We start from the raw sequence: 27778 nt of genomic DNA, 5'->3' as shown, positions 1-27778 counted from the left end.
AATTCGTTCACCATGGTGACCATGTGGAAGCAGAAGGTGAAGAAGAGGTGGGAAGGGGAGGTGGGTATTGAGCAGGTTGTGACGTTAGAGCCCGCGCGCGCGCCTGCTGCTGCTGCTGCGTGTATGTGTGTGTGTCCATTTGAAGCTCGTTTGGCTTCATAGCCCGCCACCGTAACGGGTCGATGTCATGTCGGATCGCATTGGTAGCTGCAGAAAGTAACTGTTAATAATGGCCAAACTACACCATGAGGGTTGTACGGTTGTGGCAACACAACGAAAAATCGACTGGAAGGATGTGTCACACGCGGGGACGGGAGAAGGAGGAAGGATGTTACATGAGCGGAAGGTAGAAGGGCACCGAAGCGAAGGAAAATTGAGAAAAGGGAAAGGAGCCTGGGTACAAAAGGCCAGGGCAGGTGAGAAGTGAGATGAACGAGCGTGGCGAGTGCCGTCTCACCATCATCTCGTGACGGACATCTCGTCTTATCGCAGCAAACGATGCCTGGCGAGAAGCAACAAGTATGCAAATATTGTTTTCCATTTTTTTTCCTGCCGCGCAATGCCGCACGGGCCCGTGTGTGTCTGGTTCAGCAATTTGGAACACTTTCATCCGGGCTGTGTGACGCGATGATGGGGGAAAGCTATCAGATGTTTCGGGCGAGGATTTCCCGCGCCTTGGCGTGGAATTTTCTGCAAAAACCGGACTCTATGTGTGAGCACAACTTTTTCGAGAAGCTCGAGAATGTGTTTGCCGTTCACTTCTTTGCTGTTGTACACCCACATGCACACACACCAAACTCAGGGACATTTCATTTTCGGGGGTTACGAACGCGCAGGTCGAGAGAAAACTACCACGTTGGAGATTTATGGTGCCGCTTGTATCGTGTTATTGCGGGACCGGTCTTTATAGGGAAGTTGATGTACGACGCACTCTACGGGGTTACACGTTTGGAGCACGACTTATCCGCTAGCTAGACTATGTTCCTATAAATCGCCGTATCCTCTCACGACTCTTCTGCAACTTACCTTTTAAATAACTAAACCGCTAGGCGGGAAATTTTTGCTTCAAGCATCGCGAACAATTTTTCTCAAAACCGCAACAACATGCACGACACAATCCACTGACTTGCGGCAACAATTCTCGGCGAACCCTATGACAACACTGGTGGGGCAAGGTCTCTCCACGGCCTGCCTTGTGTGTACGAACGACAACACCGAAGCAAACGCGATCAACCCCACAGCATCAACCGCCAGCTTCTTGTCACTTGTCTTGTTGCCTTGGGGATGTTGGTGCCGTGGAGCATTGGTTGCCTCGCTGGCGAATTCTTCGCAGCATCCTCGTTCGCTCTCGTGTTTCGTTCTTCTCACGTTTTTTTTTCTTCCTTACTCACGGATGCGTATATCGGTGTGATTTGTGTATATGTGTGTCGACGACGACGACGACTCTCTGCCCTCACGCACGCACATGTGCCCGAAACTGGCAATCCCCCCAACGACACCCCTTCCTACACACACGATCTTCTCACTACGTAACCAATCTTTTGCTGGCTTCTCTTTCTCACCGCCCAAGAGTTTAATACCCTTTCATCTCACACAAGGGGAATTATCTGCGCGAACAGTTTCATTTCTTTTCCCTTTCGATTTCCAGCTTCTTCGCCACGGGCCACGGCGCTATCAATAATTATCACTTGAGCTGTTTCCTTCCTTCTTCGCCGCGTTCGCCAACACGCTCACACCTCACCCCCTCACTTCATGCCAATTTTACTCAACACACCCGGTGGTGCTGCTTCGGCAATGTGAGCCTCCACCATGCGCCTTTAGCAGGCTTCCTCTCGCATGGGGGGAAAGAATCCGCCTAATGCTCTTGCCTCACCACCACCCCTGGCCGAACACCCGACCAGCAGCACTTGACGCGCAATCCACCACTACCACCACTCTCCCTTTGCTGTTCACTTGTTTTGTTGTTATGCCACCTTCGCTATTCCGACGGTCAAGTGCAACTCCCCACCCGGGGGTGACGTACTGCCTAGTCTAGAGAAAAGAGCTCTCTCAATTGCAGGATTAACTAACGATGATGCATAGCTCGATGCATCCGATGTATCGAAGTGGCCGCCGCTTCGCTACACGCAATTTCTGATCACATTCTCATACCCCGCACATAAACAAAACCTCACCACATTGTTCCACTGTCAACCTGTATCAGCTGATGGATAGGGACACGCAGCTTCAACTGTTGGAATATCCCAAGTGGGCAATCTGGCCGTTTGTGTATGTGTGTGTGCCTCTTTTTCCGGGCTCCTTCAAAGCGAGACACCCACGCTCTGGTAGCGTTTTGTGTGCATGCGCGATTTAACGGTCGCGACTGCTACGAACGGTCGATCGGTTGAAATTTTGCGTAATTTATTTAGTTTCTTCTTCGCAAGGCAATGTGCTGGAATTTTCCTTCCGTCGTTGGAGGCAAGGTACTGGCATGCGCGCAGCATTTTGACGTACTCGAGTTGCTGTCAGAAGCCCGCTGTCACAACATTACTTTTTTCTATGGCCCTCTTTCCACATAGCGCACTTTTTGCTGCCACAAAACTGGTGGAAAATGGAGCTAACGAACGATCGCAAATCGTTGAACTTTTTTTTTTTTCATTTCAACACTTCAGGAGAACGAGCAAAAAAAACGCCCGAAGTCCCCCTTTCCATGGCGAAATTTGTTCGTCACTGTGTGAAAAACGCCTATATGTATGCAAAGCGCAGCACATGTCGCCAAGGAGGCACAGCGTGATTTCAGTGTAGTCAAAAATGGTTGGATATGTTAGTAGAAAATGTTGCTAAAATTTAAACTGAAACCAATTTTCTTCCCTCACGAATTCTAGTTTTATTCTCAGGATTTTACTACTCATCCTCGGTCGGCCGACGGTCGATTATCACGGTCGCTATGTAGCATTTAACCCTTGAAACATATTCAAAGGAAGCTGTGTTCTGGGCTTAGATGATCGGAATTCTTTCCAAACATTTTGGAGGACTATTTCCTTCTGAAAATGCTTCATGTTCTAGTTGGTGTCTAGAAACCATTTTAAGCAAAATTGCATTAAGTTTTTATCGAACCATTTTCGTGCATAAAAATGTACAATTCACAGTGCTGTACATAATATATATTTAGGCGGAACCTTCTCGAGTCTTTCACCATTTTATTCATTTACAAAATTTTCCACTCGCGAAAACACCAAGCCAAGATCCAAAACCGTGAAATTAAATCAAACCAACAAGCTTGACGTTTGAGCGCGAATAATGACAGCACCATGCTTGCTCGCTATTCAGCATAATTCTGTAAACAACGTCGGCAAAAGAAGCATAACAAAGCAATTTTTTTTTCGTTTATTTATAGAGGCTTTGAGTCTTAGAGACTACATTCGTCTTTCTGATAACAAAGCAATGGAAGAGTGCTTACGCATGCAGGTGGAATTGCGGCACAAAATAAACGAGTCTAGCAAAATTGTACATCTCTACAAAACGCTCATCGATGCGTACATTGTGGTAATAGCTGCTTTTCTATTTTTTGTGTGCCTTTTTTTCCTAAATCTCGCTATCGATTGTAGGATTTTTTTGACCAAAACCACTGGAACAATTTACCGCCTAGTTGGATACGCTGCTTCGCCACCATCCCAATCCAACAGCTTCCGGAACTACTCTTCTTTGAAGGAAGAAAAAGCGAAGCAAATGTGTGGCCTTTATCGGTGTTAGCCTTACGATCGCTTTTTTGGCGTTTGGTGCACACCAGAACCAAACCAGCAGTGAAATCTCATACGAAACCCACCAGCTATGTATATCACAAACATTCTGGTTTGTTTAAAAAATCGGTTAAATTGAAAAAGCGACATGAAATTGAAGAATTCGCAAACGATTGCTCCCGAGAATCGATCGAAAACATTGGCAGCACGCTGGTCGACATCGGTTCGGGGCAGGGAAATTTGGCTCGTACGCTTGCCTACGGATACGGGTTTCGTGTTTGTTGCCTCGAGCAGAACGGATCGTTCGTTAAGGTGGCAAGGTGTGTGTACATCAGGGAATCCTGCTGAGAATTCTGTAATAATGTGTATTCTTCTCACCAGACAAAAAGACACTGAGCTATGGCGACGGTTAGTGAAGCTCGAACCAGCATTAAATGGTTCCATCATACATCCGGTTCACCTGCACGAGAAAGTCAATCTCGAGCACATTGATCCCGGAAGCTTCGTTCAACTCCTACGAGATGCGCTTAACGTCGAAAAGGAGCAGCAAAACGAAGGCTTTAACTTTGGACTAATCGGTCTCCATCCATGTGGAGATTTGGCTCCCTCGTTGCTTCGATTGTTACTGGCCTGCCAGGAGTGTCGTTTCGTGAAGCTCGTATGCTGTTGTTACATGAAGCTTTCCTGCGAAAATTCAACGACAAACGGCTCGTTCCATGAGTATGGTTTCCCGCTAAGTGACTTTTGTCGCACGGCCAAACTCACACTAAGCTACGAAGCTCGCGAAATTGCTTGCCACGCGATCGAGCAGTATCGGGACAAATTAAAAGTCGACTATCGAGAGCTCAAAGTACACGCGTACCGAGCTGCCATCGAAAGCATTATCGTCCGTTTGCGGCCTGACTTGAAACATTCCGGACTGAAAGGTGGCATAAAGGCAACGGAGACGAGCTTCGACGAATACTGCCAGCGAGCGACTGATGGGTTAGGGATCGTTATACCGAAGGAAGCGATACAAGCAGAGGAGACGCAACAGAACCTTGCCCGTTGGGAAGAGGTTGTAAAGTTTTACACACTAAGACTGATGTTTGCACCGCTCATAGAAACAATCGTACTGTACGATCGTTTACTGTTTCTACTGGAAAAAGGTAACCGCAGAAGCGCTCCATCCGTATCTGGAAGTTTTTATGCTAATTCTTTCCCTTTTAATCAGGTGCTCATGCTCGCATAGACGTCCTGTTTGATCCATATCTTTCCCCACGGAATCATGTCATCACGGCGTATAAATGACGGAACACTCTTTACTCAAGTAGCCTGTTAAAGACAAAACTCGTCCATGTGTTACGTTTAAATAAACAACTGTTATCAATATTAAATACAATGGAATTAGGAAGCTGCACAAAGCGTCAAAGCTGATTTTCTGCTCGTCAAATAGGACATAGTCGTAGTCCTCATGTCTAACTGAAGTCCACCGTCCGTCAGGTCCATCCACTAGAGATCACAGATCGTGTGCTGTAAGTATTGCTACCGCGGAAAGGGAATTTAATTCTGGTGAAGCTGTTCGAGGAACGTTGGGGTTGTCTCCTATCCCTCATCAACGGCCATGTTTCGTAGCGGAACTTCATCCGTTCGGGAAGTTCCTTGCCCTTGTCGGAAGCAAATTACGCGCGCCATCAGTATCACCAGCAGGCTGGTCACGATCAGTGTGCTAACAATGGAAAATATTCCAATCGAACCAGCGGTCAACCCACTGCTCATCCCCGACTGGCCACTGGCATAGTAGTGGCCGTTGGTCGTATTCTCACCTTCATTACGAACGGTGGTCGATAGTTTAGTTGTGGTCGATGATCGTGGTGGTGAGACTAGCCGGAACTTGTGCACCATCTGTGGATCTAACTCCGCAACGTACACCTCCGATCCATCGTCCAGTACGGCCAGTTCGTGTGGATTGCTGAAAGCACGGCGCGTATTATTCGGCTGAAAGCGGTTAATTACTTTTCCACTGTCCATCTCTAGAATGTATCCACCAACTGCTACCGCAGAACCGAACGCCAACTGTAGTTCCGGTCCATTGATGATATACAACAATCCACCGTCGGATGAAATGTACTTCACGCTAAACAATCGACTCCCCATGTCGGGACTGCTGTACTGCGAATGGAACGTCCCATTCCCAGTGTGGAAACACTGCACACGGCCCTGCTCCCGGTCGGCCACACACAGCAGATTCCGATCCGGTACGACAGTTAGTGCATGTGGTACGGCAAAATAATTCACCGGGACTGGTCCAGCAGCCAGGTTGAAGGTGCGCGTCAGTACGAAAGAATTACGTCCCCAGGATAAAATTGGAACACCTTCCGATGTGTACTTCACGATGCGACCATTGCAGTAGCCATCAGCAACGAAAAATTCTCCACTCTTTAGCACCGCAACGGCTGTTGGCTTGCAGTAGTGGTATATATCGTTGCCCGGTTCGAAACGTGTTCCGAGAGTTAGCACGGGCTCGGTCGTTGAGTGGTTTAAGTCAAATTTGAACACCTGATGCAGTGCCACATCTGTTAGCCAGTAGTGCTGTTCGTGATCGATCGTCAATCCGTGCGGCATGTAGAACAGGTTTGAACCCCATTCCTGCAGTAATGTGCCCGTATCGTGGGCATACTTTAGCACGGTATGCTGCGGTATTGGACCACCAGCTGCCTCTTGATACACGTCTTTTGTATCGAAAGATTCTAAATTCCACACGTGTGATCCACGATGAAATATGACCACATTACCGGCATCATCAATAGCCACGGCCGACACCGAACCTAGCTTACGATCCACAATCGGCCAACTAGACACGTACGCATATTCTGTTGGAATTACAAGAAGAATTGCATTAGAGAAATAATCATAGCAGCAACACCTGGCGAGCAATTATGATCGTTACCATGAGCACCGAACCGTGGAGCGATGGAACTGTTCCCGTTATTCTGTGCTGCTTGCGGCCGCCCTTCAACAACAGTGTGCGTTAAAATCGCTAAAATAATCCACAAATCACCCAAAAACAGAGCTCCGAATTGCGAATTGAAAAGGTTTTTGCACAGCTTCGTGTACATTATTCAACCGTTTACCACGCTACTACTACTGGAGAGGCCGTAATCTACCGAAACTAAAGAAAAAATCGCACAAAAAAGCCCTTATCGGATGACGAATCGCACGCATCCAACTACACTGATTTTGATAAGAAAAAACAACAAATCGAACAGCACTTCCACTTCTTGTCGTCATGGATACGTGCACGTATCACCGAATAATTGCCATCAAAGCCGTGTGACCTTACACCACCGCGAAGAACCGGCTGCTTTTTTCACGCAGTATCCTAGCATTTTCAAACTAAACGAACGGTTCAAGTTCTCGATCGGTTGGACGTCATTACTGTTTACACAACTGTTCTGCTAGTATCGATCAGCAGGTGAAAACTGCGAACACAGCATCAACAGCATCGTAAGAAATGTGATTTCTTTCTTCTCCCACAGTTCGTCTCTCCGTTCGCCAGCTAATGAGAATTTTTTACCGTTCGACGTTTATAGCGTTGAGTTAGCAACTTCACAACGTGATCGTAGAACTGCGAGAGGTTTTTTTATTGACCTTCAAATATCGATCAACTCTGATCTTGCATGCAAAAACTTGATCTGTGATCTTTTCCCTATCGAAGGTCATTTAAATTCTGTTTTTCTGGTGCCTCGACTACCAATGTATGTGGATTTAAACATTTCATGCGATTTCTTTCCATCGATCGGATTCAAAAACAAATCTTCACTGCGCGTAAAAATAGACCATTGATAAAAATGTATTTCAAACAGCATTTTATTGATCAATTCATCAAATAATCATTATCTCTGTTAAAGTCATCAATCATAAATTACGATAACATTCTTTTCTCCCAGCGATTACGTGCATACGACTACAATAGATAAAGCGCGGACAACACATTTTGTCTAAAGGGCTTCCCTTCTCCGACTATCGCTCGACTTACTTGTTAACATCACACTGCGTTCCACACATCCACACAATCGCTTATCGCTTTTCCACCAGATTTGCTGCACCTTTTTGTTTCTCCTATTGCAAACCCTGTCTCCATCGGTATCCCACAAACAATCCCCGGGCCGGCACCGGGACACACACCGTCTATCCGCGAAAAACATTTAGAATACATCGATAGATCAAAAACTTGGTCATTAATATCTTTAAATCACATAAAACACGCACACACCACATAGACGTTAAGGAGCGCGACCGTTTTCTCGGTTCGAGCTCAGATTGGGGGTTTAGCCGGTTGAGAGAAATACTAGTAAACTTAACCTTACCTAATCATGGAGCCTGGCGTAACAGGCAGACCGCACACATTAGCCTATAATAAGGTTGATTCCTTCATTTTCTGTGCGACAGAATCAATTATGCTCTCGAAATTGACTATGAGAAAAGGTGCGGGGAGTTTGCACACAGGGAGAGCAGAACAACACCCCATACATCTAGCACATCACGACTCGAAAAGGGGGACTGGAAATACTGAAGCGAATCACGAATCGGTTTCGAATGGTGATGGATGATTAGATGGCCGACCGACACCGCCAATCGTGTGCGTGTCTCTGCGCTCATAAAGCTATTACTAGAAATAGGACTGCTGCTGCTGCTGCTACTATTTGGTCGACGGAATTTTCTCCAAAAAGTCTAACGCCAGCACGTACTCGACCTCCTCGAGACATTGCTTGGTGTCCTTGTCGGTGTCACTGTACGAGATGTGGGACGGCCAGCGCATCGAGAGTGTCGAGAAGAAACCGTACAGGTCCTGCAGCGTGTTTATCGTCTGGCAGGTTAGCATAATGTGCTTGCCCTTGGTTGTTTGCGTTTTCTGTCATCGTGAGGAACTCGGTTAGAAAGTTTGGCTGCTATAGTCGGCCCTTCAAACCCCCCTCCATTGCCCACTTACCGGTGAGTGAGATGTGTAGCGAAGATCCATTAGCTGAGATATTCTCGATACGTGAGGTATGAATGCCATCTTCTTCTCGTCATATCCGCCCGTTTTGTGAAGATTCTCGTTTTGGCTGCTTACGAATGCCCAACGGTACCTGGGCAATGGGAAAGAAGACAAACATACACCATCAAAATTTCGTTCTCAATGAAAGCGTTTTACGAAGCACTTACATCTGAAAGTGTGGTAAAATGGTGGCTGGCAACACACATCCCAACTCTAGCAGTTTGGCCGTCTCCAACTGTACCATGCGCCAGTGCGGATGCCCGTAAGAATACAGCCCATTACTCGTGTTTGTGACCCATGCCGTATCCAACCCCGACAGCATACGGATATGTTGACTAAAGAGAAGAAACAATATGTTAGAAAAAAAACATACTCTTCTAATACATTCCAGTTTCAAAAAAAAAAAACAAAACAAAATCTCCTCTGCTGGTTACAGCTCAGTTTTTTTCTTCTCCAAATTAAATATGGACACAGTAAACGAACGCAAGCGCTCATTACGTTCTTAATTGTTGTGCAAAAGATTTGTTCTTACCTCGATTGGGACCTTGATTTTTATTTTGCGAAGTTGGGGATGAAGGTGTTTCAGTATTTTCAAATGATGAAATACAAACAACCAATGAAGAAACAGTGATTTTGGTTTGTGTGTGTTTTGGTGGGAAAACAGTGAAAAAAGACAAAGAGAAAACGCGTATATTTAGTCAAATACAATCAACAAGAGTGAACTTAATGCACAGAATTTTATAGAAAAGCAAATCAACTTCGGACTAAGCTTTTCCTACTGCAAACCAAAAAAAAAATAGAGAAACAAAAATCAACAAGCAGGAAATTGAAAAGGAAACCAAAAAGAACTAAAAGGTAGAACCAAAAAAGAAGGGATCAAACTACATAATTAAAACTAAAGTTGTGAGGTTAGCACAGCAAACAAAGACCATCAGAGTGGTGAAAAGAAGAAGTTCCGATACTAATCCAACACACCAATTACACGCGATATACGAAAACCATACATCATGCATCATTGCAATTGCATCACGATCACGAATTGCATACCTAAATTCTTCCGTATCCGTCATTAGTTCTTGTTCAATCGAAAGAAACACTTGGACCATTTCCGCAATGATTATTGGCCACAAACTGGTCACATGGTCTGCAGACATTCGTAGAAGGAGCACACGGAAGCACAGGAAAACTGCCGACTGGATCAGTGGTACAACCTGCGGTAGGCGCAAACTGTTGGCAAGTTGTTCTGAAAGTAAGGAAAATATAAGCATTACCACCAACACCTTTTTTCATAACCCATTGCTGGGTTTCCTTTACCTTGAATTTCTGGCATATATTTATGGTACTGATCGACTTCGCTACAGAAAATTATAAAAGCAAGCCGCTTCAGTACGAGTGCGCGCTGCTCATATTCCTGCTCCTTAGACGTGAATATGTTCAATGTTCCGGTTTGCGCTAATGGTAAACGATCTGGGTGAAGAGATTGCGAAACATTATTAATCTCGGACGGCTCCCGTTTCCAGTACATTTCAAACACTCACTCATAAGATCTCTAAAGGTAGTATTATCACAGGTCATCAAACTATCCAGGATAGTTTTCCAGTACGGCAAACAGCGACTGTCCATTTGAAAGAATGCCGTATCGAGCAGCAGGTCCAGGGCATCCTTCCGCCAAGCCTTACGAATGTACTGCAACAGGAATAAGCGAATGCAAAATAAAAATGTTAGCTGAAAAAAAACGTTACCTCGCTCCGATTGCTATTTACCTGATACGTGCTTAAGCTGGCTAGTAGATTCGAGCAAGCGTGAAACGTTGGAATGTTCTTCACGGTGTGCGTCTTAAGGTAAGGCACGATGTTGTACATGACACCGGTAACGATCGTCGTTACCTTGTCCTTTTCCTGCGAACTAAACGCAACATCGAGTAGCGAGGCCAAAATGTTGGCCAGAATCGACTGGGCCTGTATCGAGTAGTGCTGACTGGACGGCATCAGCAGCCCATCCTTGCCCGTGCTCTCGATCGAGCTAAACTCTTCCTTCACGGAAAGGTTGCGCCTTAGCCAGGTGGTCTGTTCCAAACACGAACCGGCCACATTCGATACCGCCTCCACCAAGCGTGACGTGACGTCGTGTAAATCACGCAAATCTTTCTTATCCGAGAACGGCATGCTTGGGCATCGCTGTACAAACTCATTCAAAATCGAAAGTGCCACAAACTGGGCCGTTATCTGCAGTCCCAGACAATCCTTTAGCAACGCATACAGCGAACTCCAGCAATCTGTGTACTGTGCAGGAGAAACTCCAGATATAAGGAAAAAGTACAACAATTCCAGCGCGCTCACTTCCAGATTTAGCCCGGATGGTGGCTGATAGATCGGCGGTGGACTCTTAATAACTTGATGCATCGTTTGAATGAAGGAATCCACCGACATGATACGTATCCCTGTGATCAGCTTAACCAACAGCAGTTGATTTTCGCTCGCTTGCGGCAACGCTTTTGACATGATGTCAAAGAAATCCATATCCGATGCTTCATTGCCCGTTCCTTCGCTTGCTGTCGTTGTTGCTTTACTTGATGCATCGTTATTACTACGCTCATACCAAGCGACCGCAATCGCGGTAAGGAAGTTAGTACCGTAATGCATCGAGATCGGGCTCAGAAACTCTAGCAGTTGATGCTTTCCACGCCGGAAGTCACTGATGCTTGTCTCCCAGAGAGTCGCGATCGTGATAATAATACGAGGCAGATGACTTAGTATAGCCGCTTTGGCCACTTCCTGATGGTTCTTTTTCACCTGCTGATTAACGCCTCCGCTGAGCAGTGAGGACGAGTAGGACAGAAACACATTCATTATGTTGTTGATGATTTGGCCGGATTGATTGGCTGCGGCCGATGTTAACCCATTGCTTGATCCCGTCGACGCATTGAACATGCTGGCCAGTGAAATCTGTTGAGAGCTGTCTAGCAGACAGTAGTGGGCAAGAACGGTGATTGCTTCAAGCTGCGACACTATGTAGTCGATTGATTGTACAAGAATCCGATCCCTACGGGTAACCCTGTCCAAATTATTGCAAAGCTGATGAATTACACTGATCACGATGTTCGTAAGATTGCCGGGAGGTAAACAAGTCAGGCAGGCCGTTATCATGTCGGTCCAGTTCTTGTGCACGTGCTGCAATCGATCGCACGCGAGTGCGGACAGGATCGTTGACAGGAACATCGGTTGCTGGGCGAGCAGCAGATTCGGGGTGTATCGGTACGTTCGCTTAGTTTCCGGTGCGACTTTCGTTGGAGATGCACTGGAAGTTGTGCCAGAACTGCTCTTTCCGCTCGTCGTTGAGTTGCCAGCGATATTGGGCGCCGCCGATGTCCCCGTTGCTGTAGTTCCCTCTCCACCGTCCGCCCGTTGCAGTGTGATCTCGTGCTCCAGCTTCAACAGTGCTAGCAACAGCCGAAGAAGTTCGATCTGATACGCTTCCGCATTCTGTCGTGTACTTTCCGGATCACTATACCGTAGAACCTCGTCTGCTGGGCAAGTATAACCACCCGGGCTTGAAAAGTAGTTCACCGAGGACGCCAGACAGTAGAGCACAATCTTCTGCACCTTACACTTGTCCAGCAGGTCCGCAACGTAGTTGGCAAGATTTTTGCCCACATCCCGTACCACCGCCAGCAGCTCGCCGAAGATCGTAGTCATCAGCTCAATACACTCGAGCTGGATCTTTGCGTTCGTGTTGAAGTCATCTCGCGACGGTTGTCTCCCTTTGCCATCCCTTCCCTGATCGGTCTGGTAGCTTCGCGTGTAGTACAGCAGCACGGTAAGAATTACCTCGAGGTACATGCTTCCACGATACAAATTCTGATGTTCCGAATCGTCACGTGCTTCCGTGAAACCTTTCCCAAAGATGTTACGACGATGGCGTAGCAGTAGCGACTTGATTTGCCCACTCGAAACGGATGTTGTAACCGAGAGACATAAAAAGAATCGAGCATCATTCGTGAGAATGTTGCGCAGTGTTTCGATTGTATACAGCACTTGCTTCGTGTTGAACACAGACTCGTACACGAGAAAGTGTGTGTGGAAGGGATAGAGTTTGTTTCCGTTGCGCCAGCTCTTGATGCGAGTAAACGTCACTTTTGGAGGAGCTTTTTCTTCCTCACTGCCAGCCGTTCCACACTCAAAGGTGGCTGTGCTGGCAGTCGTGGTTGTGGTGGTCATTGTAATACTACCATCCTCGTTCGTTATCTCATCCGTGGTTATAGTTCCATTGACTGAAGAAGATAATCCATTCGTTAGAGTATAGGAAGAACCGGACAGTAGCGAGTCTTCACCGGCACCGGAGAGGTTCCCCGAGGAGATGAGATATGTCTTACGATTGCGGAATCGGTCGCTTGACTTACTGATAAAGTCCACTATTGGACCATCCTCAACGTACCGCTTGATAGGTTCATTGTCCACATATCCTTCCGATCCTCGTAGTCTACTGTTCCGCTGCTTCCCTCGAGTATGTCCGGGGAAATCTGATTCACTGTCATTTGTGTCATCGAGATCGGATGTTGATCGATGAAATTCTTTCTTCCCGAGCTGTGACGTACCACCGGGAGTAGCAAGAGAACTTGGTTCTGATATTCCACTGTCCATATCGCCAGCTGCTAGTAAACCCATAGAATTGGATCGATTCCTCATCCCACTGGCCTTCGTCGGTAATTGTTCCGACTCTAGTGGATTGATAATCACCGAAATCTTTCCATACTGTCCTTCATCTTCTCCCTGCTCGGATGACAAACCACCGCCCTGTTGTACCTTCTTTCCCACACTTTCGTTCGTGACGTAGTTCGACACAATCAGCTGTCCACCACTACCTGTCGTACTGGACCGTCCAGAATCACCACCCTTTGAACTTCCACTACCTCCACCACCAATCGAAACTCCAAAGATTTTTTTCTGAATAGATCGGATAGGGCTTCGTTTTTTCCCCAAACCGGCTGCCGGATCCATGTGATACCGTATCTGACCATCTTCCGAACTGACGGCAAAGCAAGCCTGATTCAACTGCACGTCGGCATCTGCCAACAGTTCCTTCTCCCACTCACTAACCGATCCACTGATTGTTGTACCATCGTCCAGCTCTGTTCCCGCTCCAGCCCCTCGCAAACGCTTTGGACAGAAGATACTCAAGCGTTTCGTGCTTTCGTTCAGTAGAATCTTTAATAGCAGCTTCAATATACGTCCTATATCACCACGAACTAGCGCTTCTCGTAGCCAATTTGCACTCTTCACCTGTATCGAAACGTTTCTCGGGAGCGTAAGCGAATCCAGCACTAAGAACAGCAGCTTCTCAAACTCATTCCCGTGGTATGTATCGCGACCGAGCTTCCACAGTAGTTGAAATTTTCGGAAACCTTCCGAATCGATCTTCAGCTCCGTCTTTGCTAGTACTGGAATTTGCCACAGGGCGTGCAGGGCAGATGGATCCTTCCTCCGAACGGTACGCTCCATCACGCCTCTATAGTGACCCTCAGCTGTCTCATCGTCGTCAAACAAGCTTTGTGGGACGAGCAGCCGATCGATTATAACATGCTCCGTAAACCGACTATCGAGACAGTTGTGTATGCGGTACAGCAGTTGGCTGATGGTCCGTGCCTCCGGTCGAGATGCATCCAGATAGTCCCACAGCATCGTGGTCAACACCTGGAACACTTTTGTGCGTCGTTCCAAGCAATTGACGTGCGATAACTTCAGAAGAGGCATCATAAGCACGATCGTTTTACCATTGCCCGAGTCCTTGGACGATTTCTTCCCATTGGTTCGGAGTAAACCGATCATATCGATCAGCGTTTGGGCCGCTGAAAGTTGTGTATCGAGATCGCTTACGAAGATCGCTAGGACAGTAAGTGCTTTCAACCAACCGGGCACATCGTCCAGTCGCTCGGTGTTTCCACCTTCATTTCGATAGCTTGGAAATGAAGACATTTCCGTCAGCACGTTGCAGGCCAGCTTCAGTGCGTTTCTCAACGATTCGCAGACGGGAGTACGAGAGACGCGGGACAATTTTTCACTGCCTCGCACCAATTGCGCTATTTCGTACTCTTGTTTTCGACTCATCTCTCGCATGGGGACTTTCGTCACGCACGTTTCCGATCGTCTTTCCACCGAATGAGCAAGCATTGCGGTTAGTTTAACTCTCGAAGACTGCGCATTTGTTAACAGTGTCTCAAACACTTCATCTAGCTCGCACATCAGTGTATTTATGACTACCAAATCATGATCGTTCGCGGAAGCCAGGTTCGCCGCCGCCGTCGCCGTGTCATTTGCGTTGAGAATAACATTTCCCTGCAGACTAACTTGTTCTCCGCACGAACTGTCCACCTGGGACAGCAGCTTGCGACATATGTACAGCTCAAAAAAGGACACATACTGACGTATGCAACGATCCAGGATAGGACAATCGGGTAATTGTGCTATCGCGGAACCACCGCTTTCCGAAGACTGCACCTGTATGATAATTCCTCTCCCAGCGAGCCCAGCTTCTTCTGCTCCATTACTGCCGGTACGGCTACGACTTCGACTGCTGTTTGAATTGCTGCTATAACTACTGCTACTACTGCTGCTGGTGCTGCTATTACTACTACAACTAAACCGCTTTCGTCCCTCGATCGGATCCTCTTCCGCGCCACTTACCAGCTCGTTCCCACTAACACCGATACCATTTTCTAAGTTTGGCGTTGAACTTGCGCCACTTATCTTTACTTCCGACTCCGCATGGTTAAGCTTCGTTTTGCTACCCTGCAGTGAACCATCTCGGCTGGCGTTTAGCTCGCTCAGCTTCGTGTATGACTTGGACTTTTTGCTCTTTTTACTATACTTCCCACTACTCGGGCCAGATCCCGATCCTCCACTGCCTTTCTTGTGCAATCCTTGGCTTGAGCTTGATCGCTGAAATGTGCCATTTTCCAACACCTGCAGTGACGTTTCGTGTATTTTTGAATCACTACTGCTTTTCTCGAGATTGTTACACTCCTTCGCCCCATCGCTGTGCAGTCCGGAGGCATTCTGGGGAGTAGCGCTAGCAGCGCGACTAACCGAAAGATCAAAAACCTTTTCCGACATGATCATGGGTTGGATTTTGGAGACAATTTTTACAAGCAATCGCAACGAACAGGCTACCTCAATCGCATGCATGTTGCTCTCGTACGTCGTGAGCATCGAAATGAGCGATAGTAGGAACTTGGGCAGATGAACACGCGTCGTCTCGTTGTACATCTCCAGCGAGAGCGTTTCCAACAGGAACTCAGTCAGATGGCAAACCTCCACCGTGGTAGCAGGGCCCGAATCGATTCGTATCGGATCCGTATCGTTTCGTTGTCGTTCCGTTCGGATAGCAGCTTCACGGTACAACCGTGACATATAGTTCCATATGTAGGCTGGATCGAACGTCGAGAACAGTAAGTTGGCAGACTTTTGCACCTCCAAATTACCGTTGCACAGCGATATTGCACGAATAATGTCACAGAGTAGATCGTCTAGTATGCGCAGACCAATTTCTGCCTTGTCCAGCAACGAAATCAGTATCCGGTACGGACTAAGATCAACTGGCGTGTGTGTTATGCTTTCTTTTAGAATCATTTTGAAAGCAGCTATTAGGCGTTTTTTGGCGTACCGCTCGAAATACGTGTTCGGATCGTAGGTTTCCGCGGAACTGCCGGATGCAGATGTGGCTACCGCGGTCGTTCCTTGCATATGTTTGCCCATGCTGGTGTCGGCTCCAAGTAGCCAAGAGTAAAGACGCCGGTTTAATGACATGTCTCGTCGTAGGATCGTGTTGAGAGCTGTTTTGACGAGTCGCGTTGTGTACATCTCCGATAGGAGTGGATCGTGCATGGGAAAGGCCAGTAATAAAAATTCTAGCGTATTTCGCTGTACCAGTATTACGGCATCGTTCAGACAACTACACAGTCCATTCACCATCAGCTCCACGCTACTTCCCAACAGTTCTCGTTGGGCTGCACAGGGCATCTTTTTGTTGTAGTGCTCCAGCACGTACGTAATGGCAGGCAATCGGACGGATGCATTCGTTACAATGCACTCCCACAGGCAGGTGTAGAAACATTCCAACTGGACAGCGATGCACACCTTATCCAGCAGCTGATTTGTCCGCTCAAAGTGATCCTGACCGGCTTCCAGTCCTGGAAATACTCCACTCAGAAACCCGCTCAGTGCGGGACGAAGCTTCTCACCAAGCGGTACGAAGTACTTCTCGTAGATCGATAGTAAGGTTGGGCGCACATTCATTGCCGAGTACCCCAGCAGCGGAAACAAGCCCGCACTGTAGATAAAGAGCTCGTGGGCGAGTCTTTCCACACCGATATTGCTAAAGATGACGTCGTACGACTCGAGTGCCTTCAGATGGACACCGGACGGTAGTGCCGGGTGCATGCATTGTGCCAGCCGTTTGGAAATCTTGATCCGCCGCGGAATGATTTGATACTGTGCGTTCGAGGAGATCACTTTGTTTAGCTTCCCAAGCGCCGAGATCAGATCGGCCCATTCGCTGGAATATTCAAAATTCTTCAGCGCCTTATCAACGCTCGAGATGTACACGCGGTACTTTTGTTGCTTCATCAGATCGTACTCCTCCATCATACCGGACCCGTTTGCGGTGTCCATTGTTGGCAAAGTGTCGTGTTTTACTCCACCTTTCGGACCACTTAACGAAGCTAAAAGAGAAAGAAAAAAAATTAGAACTTCTGAACAAACACACCTATGGAGGTTGTTTGTTTTAACAGGTCCCACCGCAGCTCCGTCACATCCGTTTGCAAGAAGGGAAAAAAGGCAAGCATAACACGCACCGCGGGCCACATGTTGCATAGCATTTTTGGGGGACAAAACCGTGATAACACCACGGAGCCACCCCACCAAAAACCGGGCGCTCGGGGAAGCTTCAGCAATTCAGCGTGAATCCCCTCCCCCCCCCCCCCCCCCCAAAGTAGTAGATACCGATCGGGTTGGGGCCAGTTTCTCGGTGTGTACAAGATATCGACGTGTGGTTGTGCTTTATGAAGATGTAAAAAACACACGCAACCAACTGAACTCTATTGACTTCAGGAAAGCAAGATAAGTAATCGGGTGTATAATGCACACCCGGCCTTCTATCAATAGGAAGATAAATCGTCTAAGGCCACAAGAGATATCTGTACTGTCTTCGACCGCGGCGTTGCTTGGTAGGGTAAACTACCTCCACTATTCTTGCGTTTCAGATCGCAAATTTATCGATAAGCCGCTAGATATATTAGAGTACCACCTGCTGGTCAAGGCTGGCTGAGCTAGTGGACGACTTCAAGGTGCTCACCCTTCCCCAACAAACCTTGCTTTTTCTTGTTGCGCGTTTTCATGGTGCTCCATCAAACTTCAACCGTTCTGTTTCTGGCACATCCAAGTAGGCTTCTGAGGTTGCAAAATTCGTCTTTTCCTAAACACGCTGCTTCCAACACGGCACACTACGCAGTGCTCGGTTGCTAGATGACGACGACCGCGACGACTGGCTGCTAATAAGCGACGACCCCCTCCAGTCATGTCGTCGTCGTGGTGTCGTGATGGTGGATCCACATCGCACAGGGTCGCACACAGCAGCAGCAGCATAGCGAAAGGTGATTTACACTACACCATTGTGTGCATAGGGATGGCTGGCTAGTGGAGGGTGGAGAGGGGGGGGGGGGGGGCGAGTGGTTTGGTCGTAGGGTGCTTCCCGCACTTGCTAGCTAGTTGATGCAATTTTCGTGTGATTCAACAAAACCTATCGGCGGGGACCGCTGGGAAGAAGTAGAATGAGGAGGATGGCTCGTGAATATGCCTTTGTATTTGCGTTATACGCATTGTCGAACAATTCTGATAAGAGCTAGGGCCGGAACGGGTCGAAAATTCCGATAGTAGGTTGCTGGTTCTATCATAGAACAAACAATTCGACAGGTTTGGTGATGATTGACTCATCCATCTCCACCGAGAAAACATACCAGGGACCAGCCCAACTTCTGGCGAAATGTTACGATCGCAGAACCAAAGCGTGGTAGGGTTAGGTGAGTATTGCGATGTTCCTTTAGGCAACAATCAGGGCACCGAACCACTCACCGACACAGTACAGTTATCTGTGTGATGCGGTGTGTGCATAAGGGTGAGAGAGGCGGAGAACACACCAATCGAATTACGAACACCCCCAACTTCGCTTGCCATAACACACTTCCCGGTCGCTTGTTCGCGAGAAAACTTATGCGTAGTTACGTGCATTACTACTACTCTGTGGCCGCTGTTGCCGTTTGTGCTCTAGGGTTGCTACGATTGCTACCCCACATACATATATTGTCAGATCCGTTATCCACAAGCCTGTCGAGAGCTTGCTCCCATTCGCTACTTACGTGTGTTTCTTCTTCACGAATGCTCTCTCATGTGCCCGTTTCCACAACGCACCTGCAACCCCACCAGTTTCCGGAACAGCTGGCCTATAGCGGCACACACTCTCTTTCCCCTACACAGCTGTATGCTCTTTACCGCACTTGATCTATTTCTTTGTGTGATCCACTTTGCTGCTGCTCCTTCTGCTGATGCTCGTACCATGCATCATAACAGCTCTTGGGGGTCAGTTTTGAGGATTTCCAAAAACTCACCCCACAAACTTACACACACACACGCGCACAGATCACACGTCTACACTGCGCTACAAAATTCTTGGAAGGCGAGCGAACCACTTTTCCCGATGCGAAACAGCACACGAAATGCTGCTGTGTTGAGTGTGCAAAGCAGCAAAAAAAATCGATGATGTCAACGTAGATAAACAAGGTTTCGTCACAGTTTGACAGCGTTTACAGAACAAAACACACTTTCTTCACACGGAGAGCAAGCAACTTGCAAACACAAATCACTCGCTGCAGTGACCTTTTTGGTGATGGTCAATCCGTTCTGAATTTTTTGCGAAACTGCAGCGCCCGCGGTCCACGCGTCCGTTTGCGTTCGCGTTCGCACAATTGCCTTTGTTGACTTCCAATGAAGGTGCGTGCGTATGTGTGAGTTTGTGTATTGCTATTTACGATTTTTTTCTTCTTTTTTGTTCTGGCTTCGCGATTTGACACAACACGTCAAAGTGACGTTTTGAGAGAAAACAAACGCAACTGTCAAACAATGGGGTTTGCGCAGCTTTTCCACCCACCATCACCCCATTTATTGTTGGATCGGATATGCACCCCGCCAAAAAGGGTGTGGGTGTAAATGGCGAAGGAAGCCTGCCAAATGTCATCGGAGGCAGAAAAAAGGATAATGCGAGGGTTGAAAACAGTGCAATGAAATACTCTTGCATAGCATTCCTTTGAAGTATAATCTAATAGACGGGGCAAGATTTGCGGAACCGACTCAGACAATGGTAAAACGCACCTAGGACACGGATTGGACTAGTTGAGAGAGTGTGTGTGTGTGTTTGTATGTGGTGGCCCGTATCCGGTGTAGGAAAAGGATTCTCTCCACAGCAAAAAGGAGGCAACACTCGCACGACCCGATTATGAAACTAGGTGCCTGTCCCGTGGACGTGCAGCGTGCAGCAGCGTGAATCGCAACGGGAAAGCGCTCTGGCTATTTTCGATTGGTGGCAACGACGACGACGGTGGGGTCGGTGGTGGCTCGCGCTACCACGGATCGGTCAGATGGGCATGAACAAGGTGCTGCTGGTATTTATTGTGGCGAGCGGGTTTCTGCTGTTCATCTACGCCAACAGTAGCGTTTTCAACCGGCATCTGGTGCAGAAGAATTCGCCAGAACGATTAGCGGCGTCGGCAGCAGCGGCCCTGGTACACCACAGCCACCAGCATCATCATAAACCGCACGAGGGCAAGCACCGAAATGGGACGGGAAGCGAAAATGGCACGAGTGATGTATTGGCCAACAAGCTGAAGCGTGTGAAGTACATTTCCAAGGGCACAAACGATACGGAGTACAACATCTTCCTGATCTACACGAAGGAAAGCCAAAATCTTATCCTGCACAGTCAGCTGGAGCTGTTTCTTCGCAGCCTGCTGAAGTATAGCACGATCGAGCTGCACCTGCACATCATTACCGACGAGCAGAGTGAACGATCGGCGGAAGAGTTGATCAAGCAGCAGATCGAGCGATTTCATCGGACCGCCTTCTACACGCTGTACGATGTGCGGGACTGTGCGGAGAAGATTAGCGACATCGTCCATGGCATGATGCCACTGTTCAACTATCGGTCCGGAAGCTATTACAGCGATGCCTTATTTCTGCTATCCCTTGGGTTGCATCGCATCGTCGATCGGAATATGCGTCGAGCGATCCTGATCGACTGTGACGTTGTGTTCCGAGCGTCCGTGAAGGAACTGTTCGATCAGTTCGAGCTTTTCGCACCGGATCAACTGTTTGGGTTGGCTCCTGAGTTAACGCCCGTGTATCGGCATGTGCTTTCGCGCTATCGGATGAACAATCCACATACCATCTTTGGCAGTCCTTATTATATGGACAAACTTTCCGAGAAAACGGACGAATCGCCGCCATCTGCGAACGAAGTCTCGCACAGCAAGAACGCAGTAGCAGTGAATGAGAACCGACGGCACGGTTATCCAGGTTTGAATTCCGGGGTCGTTATGTTACACCTGGATCGCATTAGACGGTCGCGGCTGTACGAGGAAATCATCAAGGAGTCGACGGTGAAAAATATGGCAGAGAAATATTCCTTCCAGGGTCATCTGGGCGATCAGGATTTTTACACGCTGATGGGGTTCGAATTTCCCGGGCTGATCTATCGGCTGGATTGTGTGTGGAATCGGCAGCTGTGTACGTGGTGGCGTGAACACGGTTACAGCGACATTTTCGATCAGTACTTCCACTGCGAAGGGACGGTTAAGATCTATCACGGTAACTGCAACACGCGTGCACCGGAATAGGTCTCTCTCTCTCTATCTGTCTCGCTTCCATCTATCTCTCTCCCTTACTCTTCGAATCCTCCGACTCGTATGTGTTCGTACATTCCGGTACACCACCAGTGTCCCATCTGTTCTTCGACATTCCATAACGGTAGAAGCGTTCCGTTGGCCATAGTAGCATCTTAGCGAGTAAAGTTTGTTGTAGGATGAGTTGATACCGATCTCAGCGCGTCTCTGCGCCTATACTATACACACACGCAAGCGGAAGTACCCTTATTATCGCAGATGGATTAAGCATTTTTGTTTGTTTGTGTGTTCCAATCCTAGACGCTCCCAAGCTCTTCCACCGATCGCAACTATCAACCGTATAACGAATCGCAAATGAGCGTGATTTTGTTGGAAGTTAAGTTTTTAAGAAAAACGATAGATGTGTCTTCGTCCGTGTGCAATAGCAAATTCGTTTGTGTCCATTTGGTTTATTATATTTTGAGTATTGTTTTATCCTAGTTTCCCCGCTTGTTACGAAACGAAATGATTTTATATTGTTGGTTCTTAGTTAGTTTTTGCGCGTCTAGTGCATTTATGCGCTATCGTTAGCTGCCAGTGCGACTCGTGTTAAAATTGCTAGAGGGAATTGAGGTGACATGGTTTTAACTATTGCGAAACCCGTGCATTTTTTGCTAGTAGGAAGTCGAAGGACGAATAAGAATCAAATTAGGTTAGGTCGTAAAGAAAAAAAAACAAAACAAAAGAAAAATACTACGTAACACGGCGAAATCTCTTCAAATACCGTTTATCCTTAACACGATCAAGCACGAAACATTGCAAAATCGTTCGAAATAGGAAAGCGCGGCCATGGAGATCTCCACCAGCTCCACGACTTTACATGGCCTAGTCTTGCGCTGGACGCTGTGTGTCCCATCCAGCCTACTATCCGGAGAACGTTGATGCTTACGAAATTGATCGAATAGAAAGGAAAAAAGCGAATCGAATAATAAAAAATAAACCATTTTTTCCCATTTTTGATATCATCGTTTATTAGAACCAATTGGCCGGGAGAGAGAATATGTGTGTTTTTGAATCGTGAAATGAATTGGATACAACTTGGGGGTCTCGGAAAAAAAGACTCCGGGCAAGAGTGTTATATGAAAATCCTAGAAATTCCTCGAAATTGCATTTAAAAAAAATGGTGTTAAAATAACTTTAAAGAGCGAATTGATTTACAAGAAAAAGAAAACAAACAGAAAAATGACCACCAAAACGATTATGATGCTGTAGAAAATCTTCCGGATCGAGTACTTTCGATCGAGCGCCAATAGGCTCTGGCGCACGGAATTGCGTACATCGGCCGTCATCTCATCACGTTGCATGGCTGCGATTCGACGTCCTCCTCCAAAGGTGCTGCTGCTGCTCATGGGAGCAATCGTTTGTCGCCCAGGTCGATAGCGTGATGCCGACGGTGGTGGTTCGTCATAAATGTCCCGCGATGTGTATGACGAGCGCACAGATGCTCCTTCAAATACTGTCCTTCTGGAGGGTGAATCAATTCCCAGCCCGGAGGGTTGTTGAACAGCTTCGGCACGTAGACGGGCCAATCGTTTGGTAAATTCGCTCAAGTACGGTGATTCCGGTGCATCGAACTTTTTCTCATCGCGAATCACCGTTGTCGTGGCCGTCGAGGGAGACGGCAGAAATGCTGGCACCGGTCGTTTCGAACTGCTGTATGGTACCGGTTCCGGCTCAGCGAAAGTATTCCGCTCCTGCCGTTCCTTTCGATCAGACGACGTGCTGAAAGTCTCGGGACGTACCGTGTTTCGCTTCGTTGCTGTTCTTAAGAACTCAGAACCGCTGCTGTACGATGGCGGTTCCACTTCGTTCGCTTTTTGATCGGTCATCGTACCGGCGCTTAGTGTACGGTACGTCTCCGTCGACGTTTGGGCCGCTGTTGTTGTTTGACTGTACGATGCTATTGGTTTCGGTTGCTGTGGTGGTGGCATGGTAATCTGCATGATAGCATCATCGTCATCATCATCCAGCACGATCACATCATCCATCTCCGGTACGTCATCCACATCCATCTCCTCCACGATCGGTTCCGATGGCTGTGCAGATACCGCCATGTGATGTACGTAGGATGTTGTCAGCATGTCTGCCCGCGACAACGACGGGCTAGCCGATTTGCGATCTCGCCGAGTCGATGGAATCATACCGTCGTCGGAATCCTCTAATATAGTCGGCACTTTCGGTGCACCCTGTGCGGGGGCCAGTGCTGCAGCATTACTATCCTTCACCGGAGTACTTCGTCCTGAACGACGCTTCGACGCTGACACCGGTTCGGGCGGCAATGTTTGCGACGGGGCCTTCATTACCGGTTTCGGTGGTGGTATGGGTTTTAATGACGGCTTCGCAGTCGCTACCGTAGCAATCGTAGCACGTCTGTTGACTGAGTCCTTTTTGTTTGATGTCGCTCCTTTTTTCAGCGCCGAATTCTGCTGACTGCTGCTATCCTCATCGGAAGAGTAGCTGGTAAGGTTCATTGTTTCACGCCGCTTGCCATTAGTGGCGATGTGGTTTCGCAACTTTTTGATCAGAACCTTTCGCGTGGTACTGGTCACGGGCATGTTGGCCAGCCCAAATTCCAGCAATTTCAGCCGAAGCTGATCGTTTGACATTTCGTCATAATTGTCCCCCATCGTGCGCAGCCAACACAGATACTTTACAACGAATAAATTAATACGTTCACCACAGAATATCGTCACCAAACGAAGAAAAACACTCGCGTTTCGCGGAACCTGTTTACAATCAAAGCGTACCTTTGAAAACACGGACAAACCGAACAATGCGAAAGCACGGTTGCATGATATTTGAAAAGCACGGATAATCCGTCGACGGCAAAGTGTACGAGCAACGTTTTTCTGTCTGTTTATACAGTGTAGTTTTGGTATGTTTGCCGATCTGTCTGCGGACTGCAGCTAAATATTTATCTCTCGTTTGAAAATAATTAAACAGCATATATTTAAACTGATTCTGTGTTACAACGTACCGCTATAATATATTGTCCTACGACTATCAAGAGAACCGCCGTAGTGTTAGTTATCATCATCTTTGAAATACATTTCACACAACCAAAGTACGCAGGTTGTGACGAGAAGTAGATTCTGTGCGTGCAAGTTTAGTGAGTAGCTTCCAGTGAAGTCTGCAAACCAGCCAAGTATCTGGCCAAGGCTCAGCACCAATATACCCTTCGTTACCATGTTAAAGCCAAGCGCGTTCGGAAGCATCTTCTCGATCTGTCGCTCGCTACAATATTCCGCTACAGTCAGGTTCTGGTTTACGATCGTGATGGAGCGGAAGATGCCGTAGAAGGCAGATGTGACCATGAGCAGAATCAAGGAGCGCATCTCGGCCATGACGGAACGAGCCACTACTAGACAGATACCAGCCAGTAGGAACGTGGTTCGATGCGAAAACTCCATTTTGTCTACAACCGCTGGAACAGTTATCCTTGTGATAAGATCGGTCGTGGACAGGACGGACATGCAGTTCGCCGCTTCAAGCATGGTAAGGTTTGCAGATTTCTAGCAGAAGAATAATAGGAGAATGCCATTAGCTACTTACAGCATCCATTTATATTTACATTAGCTCCTTCAACATACCTGTAGGAAGTAGGGGAAAAATAGGGAGAAGCTTGTCGACGCCGTATAGGCAAGTCCAAGACCGATGATTAGGTTCAAAAAGGACACTTGCTTGAGGATCGCAAAATCCATCAGGGCAGCGAGCTTAGCCCAACCACAGGATGATTTACGGCAAGTAGATCCATTCGTTTGTTTGGTTAGTTTATCTGCTGCAAGCAGTGGTTGGCTTTCTCGGCCATCTTCCGTGAGACTTTCCTTCATGTGCCATTCCACGGGTTGAAGTAAGCAAGCACCAACCACCTTACCAGCATGGAATAATACGTTTGAATGGCAGTATGTTATTTTGCACAAGTATTTTTCATCTCACCCCATTAAAAGCTAATCCACCGATGATGAGAGTTGCGTCCCTAAAGTTAAAGTTACTTAGAAGAAATTGTACCAGCAAGGGCATCAGAATTTGACCGACTCCTGTCCCTGCGAGTGCAAAGCCAACTGCACGACCTTTCCGGAGTCGAAAGTAAGAGTTGAGAGCTACAAATGTGGACGACTGTATGAGTCCCAGACCAAATCCAAAGGTCACACTGTACGAAAGCACAATTTGCCACAGTTTGGTGCTGTACGAGCAAAACGTTAACGCACTGCCGGTCAGCAAACTCCCCAAAATGGCAGCCTTTCTTGGTTTGAACCGCTTGATAATGGGGCCAGTAATTAAGCCGGAAAAGTTGAGTGAAATGTTGCACACGTTCATGACCAATGCGGCACCAAATGCGTGCTCTCCAAGACTTGCGAGATAGTCGGCAAACATGAGACCGAATACCGACACTAACGATTGATTGAACACCTGCGAATGGTAACAAAAAGAGTCAGTAGACTAGACTTGTCTTGCTCAATAGCTTCGACGTACATTTACTAGGGCGCAACCGGCCACAATAACCCATCCATAGCCTCCGTCGGGAGGAACTCGAGAGGCGCGCATCATGCACAGGTACTGTACTTAATCGTTTAAATGAACTGAAACTACTTAATGAATTCGGTGTAATATTTGATCACTTCACTCACAACCACTGCCATGTCCGGGTCTGGAGACATGATCTCGCGCACTGAATCATTTGTCGCCTGGAACCAATGCTTACATAGGGCGGGATTTTATCGTAGCTTTCCGCAAACATACGCCCGAATCTTCGGAATGATATCTTACTCCTCGCACCACCAAGGCGCAGAGATAAGCAAAGATGTCCCAGCCAAACGCTATCTACGTGTATGCACCGTGTGAATTATCATCAGCCACCGGTGTGATGCTGTAGGTGTGCGCGGAGGCAAGCGAATACCGAAGGTGTGGAAAAACGTGCGAGACCTGCTCGGTTACGCCCGCCCTGTAGTAGTAACGGCTGTTTTTTTTTTTTTGCAAAAAAGCTCTAAAAAAAGCCGGTATGCAACTGCAAAAATTGTCATGATACGTTCGTAGCAGCAGTTAGATAAGCAAAAATGCACACATAGTTCCGTTCGTTGAACTTTCCATTGGGATGATTCTTGTTCACTTTTTACTTGTTGGTTAGCTTTTTCGGCGTGATTGGATTTGGACGTTACAAACATTCTGGAAGGATGGATATCCGGGTTTAGCTTATGGGTTGATAAAGGAAGCTGAATTAATCGTCCCGCGGCCCGGTGATGTAGGCGAAAGCGGTGCCGGTCTTCAAACGGCAGGACCGGGGTTCAAATCCCATCCAGACATGAATTTTGGTGAAGATCATCCCGTTATAAAGATCGGTACTGTGTAATTAATGTTCAGCTCACGAAAAAGGAGAACGGTTTCATTAATTTGATTTTTTCCAGTGAGTCTACATGATCTTTTTGGGACACGTTGGAAACGTACGTAAACAAAAGCAACGGATGAAAACATTGACGATGTGTTCGCAATAGACTCTTTTATTCCAGAATACCTACAAAGCATCCAAGAATAGATGTTTTTTCCAACAACTTCAGGCATTATTAAAGAAATTATATTTTTAACCGTTGGCGAACATGTAGAAAGCTTAAGTAAAATCGTTTTATTATGAATTTGTGTAAAATTAACAAAAAGCATCTGTTTTGTTAATCTCTGCATCTGTCAAACGTATTCGCCTCTTCTGTCAAATTTTTCGCTAGCAAAATGTCTACCAACGATGAAGCAACCTGTTCGTTTTTCTCTTCGGTGGAAATTGGGATGGCATCTCATCAACAAAACAGACGAAAGTCAGAAAATGTAAAAAGGCTGCAATTTTAGCACCAAATCAGTGCCGAACAGTGTAAAACGACTCAACAAGACGGTAAACGAAACGTTCGCTCGTGAAACAGTCGTGGAGAAGTGTGTAAGAAAGTGCTAGTTGAACCGTGTTGCTTATTGGAAAAATCGCGCACGCCGTCGTGTGGCATCATCCCATTGCCCCGTGAAAAAGGAAAGACGCGCTGATTGTTGTCGATGCCCTCACCGTCCTGATTGCAAAGAAAT

General features: G+C 47.3%; 6 protein-coding genes across 7 annotated transcripts; 2 read left to right on the top strand and 4 right to left on the bottom strand.

Annotated features, from left to right (window-relative positions):
• The first annotated feature begins 245 nt into the window (after positions 1-245).
• LOC126561201 (methyltransferase-like protein 25B) lies at positions 246-5009 on the top strand. The gene is made up of 5 exons (XM_050217147.1): positions 246-346; positions 3393-3525; positions 3588-4039; positions 4101-4867; positions 4933-5009. Exons 1-5 carry the CDS (start codon positions 246-248, stop codon positions 5007-5009), a joined length of 1530 nt encoding a protein of 509 aa, XP_050073104.1.
• Positions 5010-5303: 294 nt separating this feature from the next.
• Positions 5304-6817, bottom strand: LOC126561200 (peptidyl-alpha-hydroxyglycine alpha-amidating lyase 1). Its single transcript, XM_050217146.1, has 2 exons — positions 6649-6817; positions 5304-6571 (listed from the first exon to the last, which is right to left on the bottom strand). Exons 1-2 carry the CDS (start codon positions 6815-6817, stop codon positions 5304-5306), a joined length of 1437 nt encoding a protein of 478 aa, XP_050073103.1.
• A 1553-nt stretch (positions 6818-8370) lies between these two features.
• LOC126561253 (protein dopey-1 homolog) lies at positions 8371-17432 on the bottom strand. 2 transcript variants are annotated; one of them, XM_050217216.1, is made up of 8 exons: positions 10503-17432; positions 10278-10425; positions 10054-10206; positions 9787-9982; positions 9272-9283; positions 8907-9074; positions 8692-8830; positions 8371-8613 (listed from the first exon to the last, which is right to left on the bottom strand). In XM_050217216.1, exons 1-8 carry the CDS (start codon positions 17403-17405, stop codon positions 8401-8403), a joined length of 7932 nt encoding a protein of 2643 aa, XP_050073173.1. In that variant the 5' UTR covers positions 17406-17432; the 3' UTR covers positions 8371-8400. The 2 variants fall into 2 exon arrangements, with proteins under 2 accessions (XP_050073173.1, XP_050073172.1); XM_050217215.1 differs by lacking the exon at positions 9272-9283 and having other exon boundaries at positions 10503-17427.
• A 2803-nt stretch (positions 17433-20235) lies between these two features.
• LOC126562354 (xyloside xylosyltransferase 1) lies at positions 20236-21709 on the top strand. Its single transcript, XM_050218829.1, has one exon. It carries the CDS (start codon positions 20423-20425, stop codon positions 21674-21676), a length of 1254 nt encoding a protein of 417 aa, XP_050074786.1. The 5' UTR covers positions 20236-20422; the 3' UTR covers positions 21677-21709.
• Positions 21710-22854: 1145 nt separating this feature from the next.
• Positions 22855-24365, bottom strand: LOC126562258 (otefin). Its single transcript, XM_050218716.1, has 2 exons — positions 23527-24365; positions 22855-23415 (listed from the first exon to the last, which is right to left on the bottom strand). The coding sequence occupies exons 1-2, from the start codon at positions 24346-24348 to the stop codon at positions 22876-22878; spliced, it is 1362 nt and encodes a 453-aa protein (XP_050074673.1). The 5' UTR covers positions 24349-24365; the 3' UTR covers positions 22855-22875.
• Positions 24366-24705: 340 nt separating this feature from the next.
• On the bottom strand, positions 24706-26269 carry LOC126562285 (monocarboxylate transporter 12). Its single transcript, XM_050218746.1, has 4 exons — positions 26195-26269; positions 25658-26131; positions 25312-25590; positions 24706-25233 (listed from the first exon to the last, which is right to left on the bottom strand). Exons 1-4 carry the CDS (start codon positions 26267-26269, stop codon positions 24745-24747), a joined length of 1317 nt encoding a protein of 438 aa, XP_050074703.1. The 3' UTR covers positions 24706-24744.
• Positions 26270-27778: the final 1509 nt, after the last annotated feature.

Source organism: Anopheles maculipalpis, chromosome 3RL (assembly GCF_943734695.1).
Source record: "Anopheles maculipalpis chromosome 3RL, idAnoMacuDA_375_x, whole genome shotgun sequence".
Lineage (NCBI taxonomy): Eukaryota > Metazoa > Arthropoda > Insecta > Diptera > Culicidae > Anopheles > Anopheles maculipalpis.
This window is presented reverse-complemented; position numbering and strand designations above follow the sequence as displayed.